This window comes from Tubulanus polymorphus, chromosome 3 (assembly GCF_964204645.1).
Source record: "Tubulanus polymorphus chromosome 3, tnTubPoly1.2, whole genome shotgun sequence".
In the NCBI taxonomy this organism is placed as follows: domain Eukaryota; kingdom Metazoa; phylum Nemertea; class Palaeonemertea; order Tubulaniformes; family Tubulanidae; genus Tubulanus; species Tubulanus polymorphus.
Genome location: NC_134027.1, coordinates 27239856 through 27251729, shown reverse-complemented (window position 1 = coordinate 27251729; position 11874 = coordinate 27239856). Strand labels below are relative to the sequence as shown.

General features: G+C 37.5%; 1 protein-coding gene across 1 annotated transcript; it reads right to left on the bottom strand.

Annotated features, from left to right (window-relative positions):
- Positions 1 to 3193: 3193 nt before the first annotated feature.
- Positions 3194 to 9932, bottom strand: LOC141901827 (dual specificity protein phosphatase 6-like). Its single transcript, XM_074789324.1, has 3 exons — positions 9316 to 9932; positions 7350 to 7721; positions 3194 to 6050 (listed from the first exon to the last, which is right to left on the bottom strand). Exons 1-3 carry the CDS (start codon positions 9758 to 9760, stop codon positions 5692 to 5694), a joined length of 1176 nt encoding a protein of 391 aa, XP_074645425.1. The 5' UTR covers positions 9761 to 9932; the 3' UTR covers positions 3194 to 5691.
- Positions 9933 to 11874: the final 1942 nt, after the last annotated feature.

Here is an 11874-nt window from a genome sequence, read left to right as displayed (position 1 = left end):
GCCATTTGGTCTAAAAGGATCGAGAAATTCAAAGAAAAAAACTGTTTTATGTAGTCGTACATACGGTTATTATGATATATATATACACGTACATTATATTCGAATATCCTGTTTGACAAAGATTTGTTTTTGTTTCTCTGCCCACGATAACCATTATTTTCCGCCACCCAAACATCGACACGGCGGTTCTATATACTTATACTCACGCCCTGAAACGCGTTTTTTCTTTAATCCAATTTGCTATCAAAATTATCTATTTTCTCGGTACGGTATTATAGGATGTTTCCGGTGGCTCCAATATTAGATTTATAACCACTCTCTCCTCTCCCCTCTCCCCTCTCTTCTCTCTCCTCCCTCCTCTCTCCTCCCTCCTCTCCCCTCCCCCTCCTCTCTCCCCTCTTCCCTCTCCTCTCTCCTCTCTCCCTCATGTTGTCCCTCCCTCGCTCCTTCTTTCCTCCCCTCTCATCTCGCCCCCTCTTCCAGTCTCTCCCCCACTCGCTCCCCTCTCCTCTCCTCTTCCTCACTCGCTCCCCTCTCCTCTCCTCTCCTCTCCCCCACTCGCTCCCCTCCTCTCTCCCTCCCTCTTCTCTCCTCTCACACTATATTTGTACGTGTTGTATATATATAATGTAACGGTATCAATCAGTATTTCTCTCTCAGCGATAGTTACTGAGAGTTGACAATCCCTAATATTCGCACACGCGCATAGCTTCCATTCACTCAGACATTCTCCATCTATAATCAATATATCTGCTGCATTGATACGCTCAGCATCCGCTCCACTGGTGAATGAACTGTTCCAAGGTCATCACGAAATAGATGAATTACCGGGAACAGGATAATCTCCTTCCTTCATAGATTTCAGTTTTTGATTTTTAGTTTTGTTTATATATTCATAAAGGAAATGTTTTTCTATTGGGATTTTAAGATTTACGCATGTTCGTGGGATGATAAAATAACGTATTTCAAGCGGGTTTAGTCAGACGTTACTTGTAGGTACAGAGTAGGAAGTGTCATTGCCAGACAGAAGGTGGGTCGTTCCGGATTATACGAGGGGTTTAACGTCGGGGTTCTTGGAAATATGGATACTCGAGAGCTGAGGGTCTATGTAAAATAAGAAAACGCCTCCGTGAAACTATAGAACTATCACCAGTATCACTATACTGACATTAAAACTATTCGTCTTTTCGTCAAGTGCTTTCTTCCTTTATAACAAAGCTAATTAAATGGATCATCATCATTTCTCAATAAACGTCCTCAACTGAGAATAGATTATAATTTCTCGGAATGTTGTGTCTGAGGTTTCCTTATAAAACCCGATAGAAGCTAGTCTCTGGAAACCCGAGGGGGTGTTCCAACGCGTCCTCGAGGATGTAACGATTAATCGGTTATTACAAACCTAGAAATTTTTGTCCCAAATAGGCAAATTCCATACTGGATATAACAGTGAATTATCGGTTATAACGAATATATTTTCTGCCCCTCGTTGTAACGAGGTTCGACTGTAGTTCTAAAGCCAATCTAACAATGTTAAGATTTATGACCATTTTTGGGTTTCGAGTAACCGGCCCCAGTGACTATTCCGTGGCAGCCGTATAGAAGTCCCTGGTCCTCGAACCCTGTAGAGATAGGCCTACTTATAATTCCGGTTTAACAATGTTGTGTAAAATTTGATATTTCTTCAATATACTAAAAAGACTTGTGAGTACGATACGTCAGTAGATGTTTTATAAAGATGTGTATGACCATATATTGCATTTATATCTATATAAGGCGTATTGAAAAAGCGTTTCTTGGATAATTATTGTATCGGAATTCGCAGAATTAGCTGTATATATATATATATATAATATACACATATTTATTAAATCGATTGTAGGTTTGTTTATTGATGCTGCAACCCACCAGCAATATAACGTAGTGTGTCGATATCATATAATGAACGCTGTATCGACTGGTTCTCTCTCATTCTAACGTCTGGGTGTCACGTGACTCCGACGACACAGTACTGGCGGCGGCAACATCAGCATCGCTCGACAGACAACAAAATATACCGACGATGCACGTGTGTGTACATTAAACCAAATAAAGACTAGTTCTCGCCGTGTAAATCGATAATATCATCCATATCTATGCGCGGTGAAAGTGAGAGATGCCGTGAAGAAATAGAAATATTATATGACAATGTTGTTTGTTTGAAAATCCGAACGGGCGAAACTGGTGTTTTAGGCCTAAATCTAAAGTGGTGGTTTTAGGGACGACCTATATACTTGAAAATGATATCAACACGGGACGTAATGAAAGATGAGAAATGTAACTAAGTAGAAGTAGGTTTCATAAAAACTAGATCAATCAATCATATTGTCTAGACATTACCGCTATACAGATGGTGTTGTTACAGACATACGTTCATGTATATATTTTTGACAGTGACAAATTTTACCGAGAAATTTTAATGGATTTACCAAGTGGTTTAACAATGATGAACGAACATGGTCTTATTGTTTTTCTATTTTTTTTCCTATATGTGCTAATTCTGGGTGTTTAATTGTTGTTTTTTGTAAACCAAAAATAAGTGACAATATTTTGATAAACAAGTTTTTTCTCGGAATTATCATTCCACTGATGTGGATCGCGATCGTGCGACACTTCTCACTGTATTGTTGATCTCTGCTATGCTATTTGTACAACCGTCAACAGATTGTCGCAAGATAAAGACTGAGCTGAATCGATTTTGAAGACATTGTTTTGTCTACAAAGCCGCCCTGGATGATGAAACCGAGATTCCTTCCTATTTTTACCGATATGAAACTCTTTTGCTCAGAAACCTGGGACACACATGTTCCATTGACTGATAATGTACTTTTCGTGTAGAGTGATTTTTCAATAAAGTTCCCAAGTATTTCCAGGAAACCGCTATCCACCAGCCACCAGACGCGTGTCCTTTCGTTTCGCTAAACTTCAGACAGCAGGAACAGACGAACAAGGGCCTGGAACTCTAAAACTCATCAGTCACCATTAATAAATCAACTAAAGCCTAATGAATCATTCTTACATTAATGTATTTTATTCTCATCGTACAAGTGGAAATAACGAACCCCTGTACAAACAGTATCATATATATATTCATATATATATATATATATATATATATATATTTATTTATATTTTTATATATTTACATATACAAGATTTATACAAAATTACACAAGCTTATTTCATTAACTTTTTAACTATATTTAATATAATATTTATCGATAATAATACTGCCGGCAACTGCCATTTTTACTGTACGTTATCATCCTTTGCTTAAACTTTACACTATTAGGTCTAATACTATACTTTCTAATTGTAAACCGAAATCTCAATTCTATGTGGTTTAGCTACATTGTGAGATATCCATTTTCAAGACAAATCTCAAAATATAATATTATCACCGCTTAAAATTGGATATCTCATCGGTTTGTGATATTGTGAAGATGAGAGGAAGGGAGAGAGGGAGAGGGGAGGGTGGAGGGAAGAGAGAGAGGGAGAGAGAGGGGGAGAGGAATTTGACAGTTAAACCGGCATTCGTCGTATTGATGAGATACATAAAACATATATAAAAATACACTATGAAAAACATAATTCATTATAGGAATCAACATTAGTAACATATTAAAACACGTATTAAAACTTGATCGTTTATATTTAATCAGTCATTGTAGGTTAGTGAATGTCTATTAAACCCTCGACGCATTGTGAGCTCGGTAGTATGAGTATTGAGAGAGATGTGGTCAGCGCTGGAGATACTGCCAAAAAATAATTATTATCTGTGCCATCATCAAATCAGAACGCACTGACAAAGGCATAAAACCAACTGAACAAATCAATGCAAATGAATCATAGTAACATTCAGTCCCGTATCTCACTGTGTGTATAACCTAATATAACGTTAAACCTAATGCAAATATTGCTAGAAATAACGTTGTTTTTCCGTGATAAAAATGGGTTAAAACACCTAAAACCGGCGGCTCTTATTCAGCTCTGGTAGGAATCGATTAGGTCACCTCCTAATAGCCCGCGTATTTACCGTCCTGAATTACAGATAATGAGTTTCGTCACAGTTTCGTGCGAAGTTTTTAATACAGAATCGACTGAATAAACAACGGTCCTACACGGGACGAAAAAAATAGCTTCAACAGACATTTCTTATACATCCCATCTATATATAGACTAAGATATTGCAACATAGAACCGTAGGTAAGTTCAAGGGCGAATAGATTATACAATGATCTCATTTCGATGATGTGGCAGAACTTCTCAACAACTGATAATATAACGATTTAAAACAATCGATGTCGATATTGCTGATTTATGTCAGACGGTTAAAATCTAATCAGTCAAATAAACTAAATACACAGACGAATCTCAACGAGTGTTTAATCAGTAAATAGAATATATAGAGCTGATATCAGTGTAAGAAGTGCCGAGGGGGAGGGGGTTAGCGAACGAACCCTTTCGAAGTGCCCTTCAAAAAGTGTCAAAAAATTTGTGTCAAGATTTTACGAAATTTGGATGCAATTTTCATGTACTTCTTAGAAATTGATAATTGATCCATTCTCAAATGATTTATCTAGATACTCGGGCACTTCGTTCGATCGGTCCTTTTCCAATAGGAATGCGCCCCTTTTCATGGTAAAAAGTGCCATTTTTCTCGAAATAGAACTGCCCCTCAAAAAAGCTCGGCACGGACCTGGCGTCGTCGTCGGGTCTATCGTGCCAATGATTCAAACGTCGATTGGTATTTTTTCTTTTTTGTCATTTGTTCGTTAACGATGAGTATTATTCACATTTCACGCGATGATTGAGACAGATTTTGTATTTGTAATGAAGATTTATACACGACCGATGAATTAATATCCGCACGGTGAATGTCAGCGAACCGAACTAATTCATAAATCTATTCAATATATACTGTCAATGTTTCTTCATTGTACCTCCCTAAGACATTTTAACAATTTTTAGCTGCCTGTTTACAATTCAACTATATATTTATATCATAAAAGAGTTTTCGATTCAGTCCTATGACTAACGGGTCATAGTTGTTCAACCATTTAAATCATAGACGAGATTGAATGGATTTGACCGAACTGTTTTATAAGCTAACCTCCGATCCATTACATCTAAGAGTACATTAGCCTCGCGAATGTTAGTACTATTTCTACGAATTTCATTTTGGATAGGGCCAATACTTGTCGTCAATAATAATTAAATTTTGTCCAGATTTTTAAGTGCCTTTTAAAAGATTATTTACATATATTTGGCACTTTAACGCGTAGTTTATACAGAAAACCGGTATTCGAAATATTCACTTTTTGATCCCTGGCATTTTCATTCTATTTACAATAAAAACCTGAGCATTTTCACCATCGAAACTTGTCAAATGTCTGTAATCTGGTGTCGGGATGTGGCCTTGACCTAGTAGAGAGCGAGAGAGAGAGAGTCTCACGGTTACAGCACGAACCTCCATTAATCAGGCAGAAACATCCATTGATAAGATTGGAAGTGAAGACATTAGTCAAACTACGATCTCCTTCACGATTATTGAAAGACTTTCATACGTTATATCTGAGTTCAGCAGCCATCAAAGAATTAACAAATAAATCCATGACACAAACAAACAGCGCAGCAGCAGCAGGATTGTGACAATCATGAACTGCACGATGATGTAGTACTACAGGGCGAACACTCGCAATCTTTATCTGAATCTGTATCTGATTTTGTCGGGGTCATGAAATACGTGTCGACTTCGCTAGAATCCATTGATATGAGATCGTTACTGTCCGAACCTTTCGGACTATTTCGTAGCAAACGTTCGAAATCCAACAACTGTCCCATAAAATTGAAATTAGGTGAAATATCCGGTTTGGATTTCTTGACGAAATCGTAAGCGTCGTTTAAGGACATGTTTAACTTCTGCATAATGTAGGCGACGGTAACAGTTACAGAACGGCTTATACCGGCTAAACAATGTACCAATACTCCAGCTTTATTACGCCTCGCTTCATCTGAAAATATACAAGTAAAATAATCATAAGAAAATGAAACGATAATTTGCACTTTCACATCGTACCGTGGAGCGGAAGGAAATGTTGCGGTTTAATGAGATAGTACAGATTGCGTTGTTCAGTTTTAATCAAGATAATGGAGTAGATACGAAGAGCATGTTAATCTCAATGGATGCCATAAAACCATTATTCATACGATCAACATCAAAACTGCTGCCATTTGTGCCGAGCGAGAAAATCATCTCGACATCAGAGAGAAAGGTGTTTTTGTCAAATAATCCGCCATTCCGTTCTCGTGCGCTGATCGAGATTTTTTTGACATCCTCTTCAATTTTGGCAGAGGTTCAAATTTGAACAAACGCAAACACTATGACCCTGATTTTAAAACTGCACAATACGCGCACTCCACATACAGCCAACCCGGCTGGGATAATAGATGATCGGGGGTTTTTTCATCCGTTTTGTTGTTATAGAGGAAAAGTTCTGCTCAGCGTCAGAGAGAGAAACATCAACAAAAACAGTTTCAGGAAGCGCGTATACTACGTTAGCGTTCAGAACACAGAACTAACGCTTCTTAGAGCTTATCAGAACTGGTGGTGTAACTACAGATATAACAGACATTCAGAAGAAGAGATAACCTCGGTGTGTTGAGAGAGAGAGTCAGGACTTATCTATTTTTATGAATGGAAATCAGGCTAGAATAATAAGTAATCTATCCTCACGCGTCATACGTGAAAATGTATAAAATATATGAGGGTTAAATTGATAAAACTGTCAAAAGAATTCCATAAGAAATTTGTTCATGTCTGATCAAACATTAATCGATATACATATATATATATATATATTTATATGTATATATATACAAATATATGACGAACGAACGAACGAACGTCAAATGTGAATCAATTTGATGATCTTTCATCTTTTATCAATCGACATCATAAAGTATATGTATCTGTGTATATATCGTTACGTAGATACAGCATCCATCCATCCATCCATCCCTGTTACCGAGTGGGCGAATAGAGGAGTGAGCGTTACTGCTGCTGCTGCTGCTGCTGCTGCTGATGTTGCTACAGCGATGTATGAAACAGCCTGATCTCTGGTGTGCCCATCAATTAAATTGCAGCCGAGAGGAAAAATGTCACAGTTACTCCCGCGAGGCATAGCGCTAAAAGCTTTATATTTAACAGGCTTTACACAGGATTCATATAAATATGAGCTTCACACAATCCCTCATACCCGCTACCCTTCCCTAATACTGCTCGATAGAAATAACAATTCAGATAAACTTACCGATAAAAGAAATTGCTTGCGGGAAGAATACAGAAAGATTTTGAGACCAGTGGTCGCTTATTGGTATCTGCATGTATTTAAAGTTGGTATCGTTTTCGAATACGTTTGGTACGTTGGACGTGACGTTGAGGATATAACGTATTCCCAGTTTAGCGAGAATCTCAAAATTGGAAGAAGTTCGTGCATTTCCTAGGAATAAATACGGTACGACCTCGACCGGGTACATGTCTGTAGGAGTTTGTAGATTCTCTGTATCATCATTATTTTCTAAGTTCATATTACTGAGCCCGAGTATAGCGCTGTGTAGAGATTTATCATCTTCATGTGCTATACAGTATTCGGGATATTGCTCTTGAAACAGTAAAAAACCTCCTGAAAAACATAATATGTAAACAGATTATGTATACATTTATATATATATATATAAATATATACATACAACAAATTCAGCTAATTTAATGGGACTTTTTTATGGATGTACAGTTGTTCATTATTGTTGGGACGAATATCGTGTTGATAACTTATTCAAAGGATTTCTTCTTAGGCACTTTTCGGTTTAGCTCTTCTATGAACGATGGATTATTAATCTCGGGTAGAAAATGTCAGCCTTTTTAGAGAGAGAGGTAGAATTGGAAGAATTTTTCAAAGCAGCAATCGTCAAAGAGAAAATAAGATAATCCTCTTCCGAAGGAGCATATGCGAAAAGGTTCTATATACACACGTCTATTGTATACAGATCGGGATTCAATCATAGATGATGACTTAAACTGGCGACGAATAAGGTAAACTTGATTTTATTAAAACAACGTTATTAAAATTACGAGCTTTGACCAGTTAGTGTATATTAGCAGCAAAAGCTCGTACAAAATCAAGTAAACCTTCAAAGTACTATTTTTCAGCTCCACCACAACTCAACTGAAGTGATCGTTATTAGAGAGAATTTCAAACGAAGGAATTTTATTTCATTTCTAGTTAATCCAGACAGATCTTTGGTGGTCATTTCAGTTGACCGATAGGTTAACCGGTTCATCGAGTACTAATTGACCAGATGAATCAGGGCCCGACTCTTTCTACAATCGATAAAACACCTATCGGTTTAATCAGAGGTCAACGTGTCTGGAGCTTGATTTTGGTCAAGTTTTTTTTCTCACAAATAGCCGATAGCTATGAACTCAATGTTTACAAAGTTCTCCCTTTCCACTCCTAAAAACTAGACACTTCTCAGGGCGATGTATGCGCTCTATAGGGAGAGAAAGAAGGAAGTCATTTAATGGAGTTGACCTAGTATTCGAGCACGAACTGAAGGAGACTTCAACTCGGCAATAATATTTGCATAGCACGATATTCTCGAGTCATCGTCGATACTCGGCTGATGAAAACTCAATGAACTTATGAAATCATATAAAATACGCGATATTTTCAACACGTCGTCGATGATGAAATTCGGTAGTTTGAAAACACATCAATGAAACTGTTCTTTCTCACGGTTCTAGGTTTACGTCTTTAGTTACGCGCTCGATGGGGTCAGGTAACTGATGTTATTTTTGACCTAACAACACGACTCATCGGCACAGAAAATGATTCAATGTTGAAGAACCTGTTTATCTACGAGTGTGTATCAACAGTTCGAATATAGGTTAATGTTTCACACTACAGGAAGCTGATGACTATCGTACCATCAACTGCGTCATAAACATCACAATGATTTGATTTATTTGCCCAAGAGCTTCATTCAAAATGAAATCTATCGAAATACTTCCTTTAGAAGGAAAGAAAGATGAATTATACTACTCCATAAAAAGATTCAATATCAACAGAATACAAGAGTTATTGAGATTAGATGGGTTTTGAGATCTGAAATGAAAGAAACAACAATAGAGAACAGGTTCCGTTCGTCAGGTCCGGTTTGTTTCCTATCATAGCTGAAAATGAAATTGATGATACATTAGTTGTAACGAATACTTGCCTTGTAGATAGCACACATGACAACCTTCTTCTGCGAGTCTCTTTATTAGCAGATTCGTAATACTGTTTGAATTCACATTTGTAATGTCTGTAGAAGATGATGTTGTTTCGTCGTATAAGATGAGAGTTTGAGTTTTACACTTTCTCATGAATACTTCCTTGGCGTCTTTTGATTGTAAAACTGAAGCTACCGAAAGATTTCCCTTCTTGAGTCTCCTTAACATTAGACTCGGTATCGAAACATTGATAGCTCCTTCGACGTGCATAGCCGCAAAATCAACCTGACTCCGACAGTCTAAAATCAAAGGATCAGCACCAATTCGTATTTCATCTCGAAGATAATCAGGAGTAACCGCCATTGCCGCGCCGTTACTCTCCATACTAGGCATGGTATGACCTAAATTCCGATAAAGCGTCCTTGAAATCTGTTGACAACGATAAAGCATTCAATCTCGATAGCGACGGATATAACTTAATCCAAAAAATCCCAGTAATCGAATTTGGGTGATGTGTACGGCGTTATAAGTGTTAAAGATGTGAGAGCGCCGTGTATGTATACGTCGCGCGTGTGTGTAGTTCAACGCGGTTCTGACTGTAAACTAGTGTTCCTCGCATTCATCCGTTTACTCAGCCAATCAACGACCTGTAGACAAATGACGTTACGCTAACCCGTATGTAAGTTCATTCACTAACTTTATTCACTTGCCATATAAGGAGAGTGGTTTAGATGATTATGAATGAAACTACGGTCCAGCTATATATATCCGTAGTAGCCAATTACTCCATAGACGCAACCGTAAAAACGTTGAATGTCGTCATTTACGTCATTCATCAAAATCAACAGTATCTTCTTGAATATTTCGTGATTTCTCATTTTTTTCTTCAGATTTTGGGTGGATGGATTAATAACGCACGTAGTTTAAAATAGACACCAGTGACGCGCGTTTCTTTCAGACCGTAGACCAAGTTTAGCCACCGCAATATCACATTGATCTCCGTTTAGTTCAGTTGTTCGAATTTGACCGCGACAACGTGAAAAAGTTGGTTAGTTAAAAGTTCCACAACACGAGATTCACATGACTGTAAAACTGAAGTTTCTCAACTCAGCATTTAGATCTAGGAAAATTGGAAGGCACGAACAAGAAGGGCATTTCCCGGATGGACACTCACGCTGAAGGCCACAAAAATGCGGTTCTTCCATAATCGGGTTGATATTTTTGGGGGGTTAAAAAAGAAATTCCCAAGAGATGAGAGACAAATTTATTTTTCGCGAGGACAATCCTAACAAAAATGCCGGCAATCTCGATGGGAAGGCGCAAAAAACCCCAAAACCCACTGCCTAGAATCGCCCTATCGTTCATACTATACCTCCCTGCACGGTATATGGATGTAGATGGATCGACTCTAGAGTTACCGGTAAAAGAGTCGAGTATTGCTGAAATGTATTTTTAAATCGAATAATTTCCAAGGATGATTAACCTCTCCATAAGGCAGGCCCTACTATAAACTGTGGTTTCGATTACCCCAAGGTGAGATATGAAATGAAGTCAGAACTTTGAAGTCGGGATTTTCTGGATTTATTTTGCAGATTTTGATGCTTTAATTCCGTTGACTGGTCAAATGTTTGCAGTGTTAGGTGACTGCATGGCATACCTGCGAGACGTTCTGCAGATACGCGTGCGAAATCTCTTTAAGATAATTCTACCAATTGAAATGTCAAGTATTTAAGTTTGAATGTCTTAATTATTCCAATAGAATAGAAGATGGAAAATCGAATACTTTAAATTGCTCGAATTAAACGCACACTGCGCCATCTATCGAGTACATCGTAAATTAAGCCATTAACGACTGTGAAATATCTTCCGTTATCCAGATTCAGCCGACGAGTAAAATTCGCAATAATATATTTTGGCGAATAAACCCGTATCGATTAATCAATCAATTAGAGGGACAGAAAACCCTATTGATTATTCCTCAGGATTATTATTGTTTTTTTCGAATGTTTTGTGCCAAAATTCTATCTCCTATCAAACTAGCCTACGAATGTGTCCTAAACGTATTGCTTAAAACTTTCAGAAATATAAGAGTTAGTCTCCGCGAGTTGATTATCTGTATGAACTGTCCTCCTTATTCTAACTGGTAAAAACATTATGCCTTCATATTCTACCTTGTGAAAACACCGACCAGAACGAAGTGCTTATAGAAGTAATGGGTAGGATTAGTTTTCATGAAATACGTATCCCCTGCCGAATTCGACAACTAACGCTACCTAAACCCGTTGTTAAATGCTGATCAAAATATAAAAGGCTATTTCGAAAGTGTTGATGGATTCAAATTTATAGTAAGGAAGTCATTAAAGACAGACGTCGTTTGATGATAAGATAAATTCATTTCTAAAATCGAAGATGTGATAACACAAGATAAATGCATAGCCAATATACAATATATAAGACGTTTCTAACTTAACCTACAACTATAGGACTGATCATGGCAGCCAGTTGCAGTCATGGCTTATGGTAGATTTAAGACTAGTCTAAGACCATATTAAAGTTTATCTATT